General features: G+C 44.1%; 1 protein-coding gene across 1 annotated transcript in view; it reads right to left on the bottom strand.

Annotated features, from left to right (window-relative positions):
* The window catches only part of Tenm3 (teneurin transmembrane protein 3), a 603,629-nt gene that overhangs the window by 105,645 nt on the left and 484,853 nt on the right, over positions 1-13,131 (bottom strand). The window contains exons 7-11 of the mRNA XM_032919375.1: positions 7,547-7,761; positions 2,294-2,504; positions 1,729-1,830; positions 1,355-1,549; positions 71-271 (exon numbers count right to left, since the gene is read on the bottom strand). Coding sequence (XP_032775266.1) covers positions 71-271; positions 1,355-1,549; positions 1,729-1,830; positions 2,294-2,504; positions 7,547-7,761 — 924 coding nt within the window. The remainder of the gene's footprint in view (positions 1-70; positions 272-1,354; positions 1,550-1,728; positions 1,831-2,293; positions 2,505-7,546; positions 7,762-13,131) is intronic.

Here is a 13,131-nt window from a genome sequence, read left to right as displayed (position 1 = left end):
GAAGTCATCTATCCCAAATCTTAAGTAAATCATGGTAAATACTTGATCGAATGGTATTAGTTGACCTCACCATTTGAGCAGTCGGGGCCAGTCCAATTTGGGTCACAAGTGCAGGAGCCGCTTTCTTGAAGGTATGTCCCATGGCCTGAGCACTGGTCAGGGCACATAGTCTTCAGTATTTCACAGTTGCCGCCACCCCATCCTGGATTGCAGTGACATTCCCCATGGATACACACCCCGTGATTAGAGCATCCAGGGTCTAGACAGTCCGCTGGTATCAAGAGACGAGAACAGTTTCATTAAAGATGAAAGATATCCTGGTTCATGCAGGTTAAAGAATCAACTCTTAACTGAATTCCTACGAACGTTCTAGATAATCAAACATCCACCCGCCGCTCTGGAGGACCTGCACGGAGCCGTACTACGGACCAAACTTCAAGAACCAATCCTGTGCCACTTAGGTAACTGAGACCCTTGCAAGGATTTGTCATTTTCATGGATTGGACAAACACGCTCTCGAGGTGTCGGACAATCGCCATGTTGTGCCTCTGCAGGGCCATAACTACTGCATTTTGGAGAACAGACCCTGTGTGTGCGACCTTCTCCAGGACCACCGGGCGCTGACAGCTGCATGGGATCCTCAGATTGTTTGAGAAATAAATGAGTCGCACACTCTATCCTTCTTAATTCACTCTAATGTGCTTTAGAAGATGAGATTTAATTTAGCAATTTGACTCAATAAAACTTTACACTTGTACGGTCAATGGCCTGAAAATTTAATTCCAGAGACTTAATTGCATTACTTTGTGAGTGCAGATCAATAAAATCAATTTGATTGGAGAACGGAAATAGTGCTTTTTTTTTTGCTTTTTGGAAAAAAGCAAACCAAGCCAGACCAGTTTAACTGCGCTTTATAGGACAGCGTCTCGACTCTCATCTCCCACACAGTGGTGGAACAAATCTGCTACGTTGGTTCTTTTTCACTCAGTTCCATTCAGTTGTCCCTACTTTCTAGAGATGTCAAAGAAGTCAGCATCCATGCAAAAAGCTAAACAGAAACAAGCTAGCCCTTTGTTGGCTTTTAAGACACAAATGCTTGCTAACTTTCTCAGAGTTAAAAAAAAAAAAGGATTACTCATGCTACGGAAACAGAGCGAAAGGGCTCTTTGGTATCTGCTCTTTTTTATTAGTTAAAACGTTAATAGAACAGCACATTCATAAATATGTAAATGAAAAAATTGCTTTTTCGTAAAGAAGCATGTGAAAGACAGATTCCTTCGCAGGAAGATTACAGATTTAATCTGTTTCTTTATGGAGATGACAAGAAGGATTCGGTAAATATTGACATGTTTACCTTCTTCACAGTTCTCTCCTTTGTATCCCGAGTTACAAGCGCAAGAGCCCATGATGCAAATCCCACGACCCCCACACTGCGGGTCAATGCACTGGGTAGTCGGCACGTCACACTCGGTGCCCTTCCAGCCGCTGAAGCACAGGCAGCGGCCCTTGGAGTACTGCCCGTTGCCACTACAGAGCACGGGACAGGCTGCTGTGAAATAACACATGACAGGATCAACAGCCACGCACTCCACTGAGCCTCTCGACAAGCAAGCAGCAACGTGCCTTTCCCACCCCCTTGCTCTCCCGTGTTGCTACGTTCTCTCAACTTGACGCATCTCTACGGCTTGTTCGCACGATCGGCTTAAGGAGGGCATCTAACTGGCCTACCTCTTGAACAATCCGGACCCAGAAACCCAGGGAAACAATGACAAGTTCCAGAAACACACTCTCCATTTCCATGGCAATTTCGGGGGCATTCCACCACAGACTCTGAAGGAGAGAGACAGAGGGAGCATGTGTGAGATGCCGGCCTCTCTCAGAGGTTGTCACTCTGTTCATTTTAGTGAGGTGTTGAAGTAATTATGGACAGCTAACTCCATAACCCCCAGACCAACTCGTTTATGTAAGATGACCTGCGTGCGGGTGAAAAGCTTCCAATGCAGATTTTTTAAAAAAAAAGTCTTCTCTTGAGGTGATTTCCCCTCCCCACGGTAATTGACAGTGTTTCTTACAGAGCTTCGGGGCTTGGTGTTATAGCCACCAACGAGCAATTCAAAATGTGTTCATTTTACACATGCTTTAGCACCCTAGACATCGTCCAAGTTTGGTAAGGATGATTTAGTTTCTATTCAGAGCAGAGTTTAGGCTGTGGGTGGAAAAGGGTGCTTTGAAGAAGGCCCCACCTATAACGATAGTGTTAAAAGAAAAGGATGCTTTAAAAGAAGGCCCCTACCTATAACAATAGTGTTAAAAGAAACCTGCTCTGGGTTTTTCCCATCGTTATAAAAAGCCAGGTGCCAGATTCCAGAATCCAGGTACTGGATAAAGCCAGCTTCGTGCAGGCTGACTGATCTCGCCTGCCGCCCCGCTCTTTCGGAATCCACCAGGTTCCGCTGCTCTCTTGCAATCAACCTGCTTCCGTCCAGGAGCTCCACAAAGTCGTACTGGGGACGAGGGCACGGGAAACAGTGTTAGTAGCCGGAAATAATACATGGATCGCTGCTTCAAGTTCGTTTGCAAATTAACACGGCGTCAGAAAGAAGTTCTTGATGGACAGGTTCAACTGACAGAAACCTTCTCTTCATGGAATTTATAAAGGGTAAAGACTACCTGTTGGATCTCCTTGTGTTCGAACTGAAATGATAATTTCCTTCCTTTTTAGGGAGTTAAGTCTTCCAAGTTTATTCTGTTCTCCTGACTGATGATGAGTTGGGTAAATTACAGCAGTTTGGGGATATAACTGAAATCTACAGGGTTTTACTCAGACCATGAATGGTTCAAGAACTCCTCCCACTTGATGCTTGTATAGCAATTACTGCTGCTTAAAGGCCCCTGGGATGATTCTTCATCCTGGAAGCAGCTCTTTGGGCAAGGCATTCATGGTTATTCTTGGGGACTCTAGGAGGGTCAGCGGGACGTCCTACCTAGGAATCGGAGCAGCGGGTCTGTGAACTGGGGTGGACCTTGCTGTACAGCTGGGGTTTCTTCCACCACAGAACTACACCTCTCTCTTGGTACCCTAATGTTACCATTCATGCTTGCACAGGATTTTACATAAATACAGTTAGGTTAAGCCTTTGAAATGAACACTCGAACATCCTTGATTAAAATCAATAAACTGATTAACAGAGGGGCTTGGTGGGATGGAGAAAGAACCACAGGCAGAGTTAGGGTGGCGGCAGCAGTCATCCTTAAAGCTGCCTTTTCTTTTTATTACAATTAATTATAAATATTGGCATTTAAGAGAGTTGAGCTAGAGGATTTAAACTATGGAATAGGAGCTCTGTAAAGAAATGCCAGTGGATTTGGAGGACACTGAAGAGATTCTCCAATACTGGCTTCAATAAACTTACTAGTTATTAGCATCTTAATAAAGTACAGTGACCCTCTCGTCCAGTTTCATTTTACTTCTGAGACATATTTAATGTAAAAATCTCACAAGTATATGTAGATGTAGACCATGCACAGAACATCATAATCATAGCACGATATACATGCATTGTTAGTGCTTTATGATGTGATTAATTCTTTAAATGGAACAGTTGTATGAGGGAAACATTAGTTATTTGAATTTCTGGGAATTATGTTTAAATAGATTGCTCCAGTGCAGACCATAGACATCTACAGTCACAATAGGAGGATCTGATATGTAATTCAGTTTGTGACTTATTAAACCTTGATTTAAGTTAAGGGCATTTTCTTCTTTGGGTAGTAATATGCAAAACACATGCAAAACATATGCTAATTTCATTAGCCCTCAAAATTCTTTCCATTTCCTTACCAGGACGGAAGTAATGACATCTCTGGCTATTTACGAAAACTTCACAGAAATTCTATCTCCTCATGAGTGGAGGAGAAGCAAGTCTAATTTTGAAGACTGTCTCCACCTCAAATGAGTCCTCTCTGTTTTACTTGTCAGATTTAAATATTTATATTATCAGGGCAAAGCAAGGGGGAGAAGGTCCTTTCTATGGCCCAAGACAGATGCTTTCCCAACATTATAGACAGTGACTGAGGAAGTAAAAAGGTAGACATTTGCAGTTTTAAGTGGTCTCTCCAGTCTACAGTCAATGGCTGCTGCCAACACAGTGATGGCATTTGTCCCATGCCCGAACATCCATGGAGCACTAGAGTGGTGGGGACCATGGTGGTACTAATAAGTATCTGATGGTTTTAAATGCCAGCTCTAGGCTTTTGTAATGACATCTCCAAGATGACCTCAGGAGAGCTATTCAAGACACCTGAAGAAAATTACCTTCTTTAAACTATAATCATCTCCACCCCAAATAACCACATTATACAGCTTGGCTTTCAGGCACAACTGGGTTAGTCTGGCCTTTGCTCCACTTATAAACTGGAACTATATATGGATTGATTTTTGTGAGGAGGATTCTCAAGGACTTACAGTGTAAAATCCCTTGGACTAACTCTCCAGTCTCAATCTCTGAGTAGCCATCATGACACCTCTACAGTGTGACAATTTCACTAAATTGGAACTAGTTCAGTTCCCTTTAAGGAAGTGCTCCTCAACCTTCCTAATACTACGACCCTTTAATATATAGTCCCGCAGGTTGTGGTGACTCCCAACCATAAAGTCATTTTTGTTGCTACTACTTCATAACTGTTAATTTTGCTAGTTATGAATCATAACTAGTAATATTTTAGATGTCTTCCTTTCAACTCTGTCATTTTACCAACAGACACACTGAGTCTTGGGTGAGTTAAGTTACTTGTATAAGGCCAGGTATGATATAGGGCATAAAATCAAAAAGTGGTAGGTGTTTAGAACTGGGGTATCTGCCCCCTTTTCATGCCATAGCAGAGGAGGTACAGAGCAAAGAATTGCTTCCTTAGGCTTCCAACCGCCCACGAGAATGAATCGGCCGTCCGGGAGAAGACAGTCAATTGGTTCCTTGGCAACGATCAAATGGGCAGCTCTATAAAGGGTCACCAAGACTTTGACTTTCAAAATTCAAGTGAGTATTCCGAGGGGTTGGCCGATTCTAATTATTTCGGGTTGATTTATTTAATGCTCCCCAGGAAGAGAGAAATGTTCAATTTGGGCTGCTTTATGGCATATTTCATGTTTCAACAGTGAACTCAGAAACAGCTGTTTGCTCTGCTGATCTTGAACAAACCAGAGGAAGGAACTCTAATAACCAAGGCTTAACAAGAAGCATACCCTACACAGACATCGATATCCACACATACTGTGGCAGAGAAGGATGGATGTCATGGGGACTACACTGAAGAAATGCTGTAATTGCAAGAAAACACCAACCGTGCCTTCCAGTCTCCTAATTTTGTGTGTTACGCAGCTGTACATCCTTAAACAAGCTTTTTAAGGGCACAACACAGGACATGGGTTTTACAACAGCTCTGACAGGCCTGGTGCTTGCTACAGAGAACAGGCTGGCCTTGAACTCTATTAGCCAGCTCCGTAGCCTCTGTCTGCCCAGTGCATGCACACCCACGTCTGCACAGAGCACCCACGTTTCATCCAAAATTATTTGTAGATGACTTTAAGTTGCACATTTATAAATGTGCTTAGCCTAAGAGGATTCTTCCTTGAACTGGAAAAAAAGTAATTTCATATCAGATGCGGCTTCAGTGGAGAGAAGTGTCTGTATTTCGCTGGACTACCCACGTAGGTACGATATGTCTGGGGTAACTGGAGCTCTGTTATTTTACTTTCATTGATAGTTGCCCTATCTCTGTGGAGACTGGGATGGGCACTTTGATTGGGATTGCAATGAATCTCTAACTAGCTTTTGGCAAAATTATCATTTTCACAGTAAGAATTCTCCCAGACTGTGAGCATGGCGATGGCTTGCCATGTTTTCAGTGTCTTCCTCTTTGTCCCCCTCCCCCACAAGGTTTAAAGCCAGCATCACACCGGGGTAAGCTTTAAAGCTTAACACTGGATACTTGTAGATCATGACAAGCGTTTGAGGCAGAAGGACCCATGAAGTTCAGTTTGACATCACAGCCAGGAGGACACATTGTGACATCTTAGTTAAACGTGATAGGGACATTAAAATCCACAGACGCTTTAGAGGACATGGACTTTAGAAGCACTGTAGTACTTCTTTCAAAATGGGATTTCTTTACTAGAATTTGGCCAATTTTCCCCCCTAATTCATAACCTAGGATTATAGAAAATGATCACAGAACATGTAGTTTGTGTGAAAATCTTGGTCTTTCATAAATGGAAAAAAAACCCCAATATGGAATTCCACAAGAAATACTTAGTATAAAATATGCCAAGTTCATCTAAGTATTAACTAGCTAGTACATGTTTTAAATTCCTTTTCCAACTTTATGGGAGGTGATTCAAATGCTTTTCTTCCTCCTGATGATAGAGATTGAAATCAGTGTCTCTTTTACTATATCTCCTCCCCTTATAAACCTATTTTTAGTAATAAAACCACACTGTCCAAACTGGATACAAACTGGGTATGTGTGACTCTGTATTATAGACTTTTCTTATGTGCGCCAGCACCGTAAAGACTCTAGGCGACTATTCTACTACTGAGTCCTCTTCCTAACCTACTTTTCCCCTCTTTTCTTTTTTTATTGGATATTTTATGTATTTACACTTCAACTGTTAGCCCCCTTCCCCCTCTCCCCTCCCCCTGCTTCTATGAAGATGTTCCCAATCCCACCCACCCACCCACCCACCCGCACACCCACTCCCACCTCAACATCCTGGCATCAAACCTTCACAGGACCAAGGGCCTCTCCCATTGATGATAGACAACGCCCTAGCCTTTTTCACTTTGTTCAGGCTAGCCTTGAACTTATGATTCACCTGCCTCGGCCTTCAGAGTAACTGTGATTGCAGGTCTGCGTAGCTAAGTCCTGGCTCCTCTGTGGACATTTCAGCTGTGACTTTAATAGTGGGAGTGTTTTCATACGGAGAGTTGACTTTAAAGTGCTGTGGATCCAGTGGTCTGAGGGGCATGCTCGTGCCACCATGCTTGGTTGTCTATGAGAATCCTGCCTATGCACACCCCTTGTCCTTGTTTTAGAGAGGAACTGTGGTAAACTATCATGCTTATTAAGTGTGTTTTTCCATATCTTCCTCAGTAAAGATAAATCTGACATAAATCTCAAGAACCGCTTTAACCAAATCAATAGATTGAGATGGTCTTAGGTACGCATGGAGGATATAAAACCATTGGAAACTACAGCAGAATCTTGGAGGCTGTACAGGGTGCTAGACACCCAGCTGATGTTCTACTCTTATGACCTTCCTCCAACATTTTTTAGCCATTTCAACCAATCATTAGCAATACAAGCCAGGTCCTGACTCCTAATAGCAATTCAGGCATCTCGAACAAGCACAAGTTACACACAAACCCCTATTGCAAAATATCCATCTAGGTGCGATGGCTTCCCCAGCAGCTGAGTTTCAGAGATAGAGTAACGTTTGGAAATGCAAAGTAGGAGCCCGCACTTTATTGATGGCAACACCCACGCTCACCTGAGTATGGGAAGGCGGTAAGCCCTTCCGGCCATACACTCCGATCAATGCATCCTTCTGAAGAGAGATGTTGAACTTAAGAAACTGTGGCTGATCAATAAAGAGCTGCGACCTCCAGAAGATCCCGGGGGGAACCTCTTGAATTGCTCTCCGGCCAATATCAAGTTCTCCGGAATCTATGGTGTTATTTTCGTGTGTAAATCCACCTAATTTTCCTGAATGTGAGAGACCCGGCGATGAAGAAGAAAACATTAAAACAACAGGGCTTCTTTTCAGAGTTATTTCCCCTCACTGTTCAGGAATTCTTCTTCTGCTATGAGGGATACTCCCTCGCTTGTCTTCCGGTTAAGACTTTTTCTGCGATAGGGTTGTTACACTAATTCCTATCTAACGTTCTTTAAGACATGGAAGTCAAAATCCTCCAACTTCCCTCAAAGTACGCTGATCACTGAAGCCGTTTCCACACCAACAGTGTTTCTAATGTATCGGAACATAAGTGTCTTATAAATTATATGCCTTGTTATTTCTTGGGAGAGATTCGGTCTGATGTTTATCAGCTATTCTATCCATACCATAATATCGATGAGGGTGAATTTAGGCAGAATGGATTCTAGAGATTTCCAAGCCAATCAACCAATCAATGCTACCGACTCTTTGGGTCATAAACAGGGAGGAGATCGGGAAGGAAAACCACATGACAACCAAAGAAGTATGGGAGTAGGACTTCAGGAAACAGGAAAGGAGGGCGGGGCTTCCCTTTTCTTGAACCCCCCATGAGCGTTAGTGGCACCCCTCCCAAAAGACCTTCAGTCCTCAGGGAAAACAAACCTGTCACTCCCTGAATCCCTGCGGACTACCAGCACCATGACCTAATTCTAGAAAACAGATCCAAGGTTGTTTTTTTAGTGGGGGAGGTAGTGTTCCCCTTTGCCCCTGGTCCTTTCTCAGCTACCCTCCCAGAAACAGGAGGGGGTGTTACCATTTATTGCAAGGAAAAGCAAAAGAGAGGGTCTGCGGATGCTGAAGAGACAGAAGGCAAATTATCCTCCATCAAACCCAGCCCTTTTAACGAGATAACAAAGTTGACTAAACTGATTTTTTTTCTCTCTTTTTTTCATTAAACTGGAAATAGCCCCCAGAGAACTTGTTAATTCAAAAATTTTACGATTTAATCTCAAATCCGAGAATTATATCTTATCCTAAAGAGAGGACAGAGCCTTCTATCTGTGAAGTGCTGTTAATTTAATATCGCTTTCATTTTATTAAGCGTCTGCTAGGGACAGAGCACTGACATCATAATGAAGAATGCGACCCCAAGGGCAGTAGCTTAGGATCCATTCACTACACGGTTCACACAGCTCAGTCTTCTCCAAGCTGACCGCTTGGCTGAGGAGACGAACTGACGAAATAGGTAATAATCCAAAGTGTCACGTGACTGGGCCACGGAAGGCCATCCTACTGGACTTTGAAGGACAGGTAGATTAAGCGTGAAGGCTAATCTTGGTTGCCAACTTAAGTGAATCTGCAGTCAGCTAAAAGGCAAGCTATGAGGCACACCTGTGAAGAATTTTCCTGATACGACATAGGAGACCCACTCTAAATGTGGGTGGCATGTTCTTTGTGGCACCCTGTATTTTTTTTTTTTTAAGCTCTTCTTCGCCCTGTTTGCTTGCTCTCTTACCGGCAAGTTCATCTGCTCTGCTGTTGCTGCCACCACTGCTGGTGTTCTAGTCCGTCCCTAATGTCAGAACCCAGCTTCTTTGGGCTTCTACTGTAGACTGAAGACCAGTGGCTCTCCAGGTTTTCAGTGCGAGATTGGAATTGCCGAGGTGCCTAAATTCATGGGTTCTCAGCCCCCTTCCCCCAGTGTGAAGACAGTGACTGCTGGACCAACCAGAGTATTCTGTGTGCTTCGGTTCACAGGACCTTTTAACATATGTTCATTCTATTGGTTTGGAGAACCATGACTAGTACCACAAGATATCTGAGTTAGGATGAATACCACGATTTTCAAACATGTTATGAAGAGGGGAACATGTTCAGATGCACATGGAGAAATCCTGGAATTTAACAACCTGGGTTTGAATCATGGCCATGTCAGAGGCTGAGGAACTTTCTGGAAGAGATCAAAACTTTAGACACAAAGCCTCATCTGGACAATGGGGACGGCCACATGACCACAAGGTCTAGACTAGTGCTCAGCTCCGTGGCCCCTGTATGAATGAATGGGAAGTAAGGTTGGAAGGGGAAGACAGCATCAACATCTACAGCACAGAACACGCCATTTATGCCTGCACAGTCGGGGTTTCTGATTCGTAATTTCCGGACTCATTCGATCAACAAGCGTCATTATATTTTCCTTGAGGATGTATATTTTTACCATTAGGCATGCTATTTTTAGGATGGTTTAAAAACTTGAACTCTTGAAGAATTACATGACAGGATAATTATAAAAAACGGTACTGCAAGGTGGAGATCTCTTAGGTTTCTCCCTCCCCGCTCCCTGGATCACTACCATCCCCCTTCCCTTTTCCCAGGGAAAGAGGACTCAACATTACTAGGAAGAATTCTCCACAGTCAGAGATGAGTATGGTAGGCACCAGCTGACGGCTGAGAGGGTGTGGAACGATTCATGATGGGTTCACTTGTATGGGTAAACTGAGAGCATTGAAGTGCAGAGCACAGGAAACCTGGAGATGGGTGGGTGGGGGTGGGATGGAGAAGCAGCCATAACAGCCCAGGTCTGATGCAGAGAGGGTTTTACAGGAAAGCTTCATCAAATATCAATATTCCTAATTCCATATAGTCACTTCCTTCTCGGGGTCCTTGATCATCGCAGCAAACGACCCTTAAGCCTGTAGGTCTGTTTTTCTCAAACAAGTTTGGTATAATAAAATACTGTAAGGAAATAGCAACTCTGATCTTCCATATAGGAACACTTAGATCTTAAGCCGTCCCCCACTCATGTGACGTCATCTTATAACACTACACACTCGACAAAGCAAATTAGAATTCCCGGCTGAAGGAAATACGGGTGAGTGTCTCTATTTTGCTTCTTCTTTTGACACTTATCAATGACACTTTTAAAGGCTTGACAGCACTTCTCCTGTAGGGGGCTTCTGCCCAGCACCCTATGTTTGCCTAGTGAATTAGCACTGGTGTAGAGTTTAGGCTCTGGGGGACAGTGGGGTTAGTCACTGAACAACCAGGGTAGGTAGCTTTGCCTGTGTTGTTTGTACTGAACTTCCAGCCAACCCCGTGAGGCTGATCCTTTGAGACAAGAAGGTAAGGCTCGGGCTATAGTGTGTCCCCTGGTAAATGATGGCATCACGCCTCGAGCTCCCAAACCATGTCACTCATATCATCCCTAGAAACAGTGCTTTCTATTAAACCAAAAATACTGTTCCAAATGATCATTTAAGGCTATCCACCTATCTCATGTAAGATGCTCGAACTCATTCAAGCACACCAGAGAATGCGCAGAGCTGACAAGTAGAGAGTATACGGTTATGATCCATTTCTTTTGGCAGACAAAAATCTCACTGTGTATCTCGAGCTGGTCTAGAACTCACAGAGATCTGCCTGCCTCTGTGTCCTGCATGCTGGGATTAAAGGTGTGGTCTATCTATTTTTGTTTTGAATAATAAGTTTTACAAGTAACGGGCAGTTTTTGAGAAAAAGCTGTATATCGTTCTTTACTGCGATTTGTCATAAATTGCTAATAAGATTACATTCTGACTGACTTCCACATAAAGTATGCATGCGTGTATGTATGTATGTATGTATGTATGTATGTATGTATGTATGTATGTATGCTTGCATGCATGTATGCTGGGGAATGAACCTATGGCCTTGTACAGAGTGGGCCCTTCTCCACCACTGACGTATATAACCCAAGGTTTTGCTGTTACTTTTGAGACTTTCGGTGTTAGTTGTCTGGGCAGTTCTGTGCAGCCTAGACAGGCCTTGTGACCGAGCAGCTGGGGTAGCTGGCACACAGCGTCGGCCTGGGCTGAGGTAACTTTTACGACCCTGAAGACAGCAACTTCCTTGTCCCCGCTAAGATCTGCTATCCCCTACTGAACACGGCCACGGCTCACGTTTGGGCTCACACGGGCAGGCATTACACCCCTAACACCGCTGCCGTACTTAACAGTTATTTACGATCCCCTCTTCTGTGGCTTTTGCAGCTTATGCAGGCAGTTCTACTCTGTGCGGATGGTGCCCATCCGATGCTGACAGAAGTAAATGTTAGCAATTTTATGAGTACACCCGTGCTTTGGGAGCCGGCAAGGACAAACTGGCATCAACCCACAAACTGTTTTCCCTAATACTTCATCTTTGACCAAGTATATTGGCTTCGAGAACCACGAGTTTTGAGGTCTGCCTTCTCGGGTTTAAAGGGGTCACTGTCTCCAAGTGGCTTAATATGTAGGTATTTCTGCCTTCTTGCTTCCTCTACTTGTTGACTTTAAGGGGTTAAATCCTATTCACTGAAATAATGAGAGGCCACTGTCACCCAAGTTAGTGTACCAACTCACTCAATTGGGCCTATAGTTTCTGTGACGATTGCCTTCTTTTCAGGAAGAGGTTCTCTTCTTTGTAAACAGAATGAAAAATGAAATAAAACAAAACAACCCCCCCACCCCAAACCAGGTTGAACAAATGTGTTTCACTGAGCAGGAGCAGATATGAAGGTGATTCAGTATCCAAAATGAGAACGGCCAATCATGTGATAATGATACAGAATCTCTGAAGCCAGGCACTCTCGTCGAAGTCTTTTAGACCTGGGGTCGTCCAGTAACGACAGTCATGACCCTGGGCCATTATGAAATGCATTTTGGTATTTGTTCTCATTTTCTGGGACACGAATCTGAAGACCCTTAGAGTCTCTGAAGCGACAGTGTCTTTGTATGCTACTGGGTTCACTTGGAGTTGAGTGAAGCCCATAGGAGGCTTCAAGGACAGGGGTAAAGTAACTCAGGGTTAGAGTCCATGCTCCAGTCTCAACTTAGAACCACCAGGCCAGGGTGGAGTTAGTGACACATGGCCATGGTCTAACTGGTTGAGTCTATGTTATGGGACCTTCATAATAACCCCAAATGAAGGGCTCAGAGAGCTCCAGGACAACTGAGCGTCCAGAGACGCTAAGAGGTGACTGTGCCGGTTCCTCCCCTTGACCTACCAGTTCCTCCATTGTGTCCTGTGGAGGCCTTTGCAACAGGCTAGTAGATGCATTTTCCTGAGTCCTGTAAGTCAGGCGGGCACATGAGTCAAACCAAGGAAGGGTCCAGAGGGACCCTGACGTGTGGATGATTGGACAGATGTGTAGTCAGACAACCTTGGGTTTGTGATTGTCATCGGAATTGGGAGGGACAGTCCTGGGGAATGGACTCTGCTGAGATCGACTTCTCACTCCTCGGAGACCGAGGACTGACTCTGAGTAGACGTGAGTAGTTCTCACACCTTGACAGTCACGGATTCTGTGTTTATCGCTCTGCCATGAGAATGCCACCCAGAGCTGGGTGATGCTGGTGCACACTTTCAATCCCGTCATTCAGGAGGCAGAAGCAGGCAGATCTCTG

Source organism: Rattus rattus, chromosome 13 (assembly GCF_011064425.1).
Source record: "Rattus rattus isolate New Zealand chromosome 13, Rrattus_CSIRO_v1, whole genome shotgun sequence".
In the NCBI taxonomy this organism is placed as follows: domain Eukaryota; kingdom Metazoa; phylum Chordata; class Mammalia; order Rodentia; family Muridae; genus Rattus; species Rattus rattus.
The sequence above is the reverse complement of the archived record's forward strand: the minus strand, read 5'-3'. Positions and strand labels throughout refer to the sequence as shown.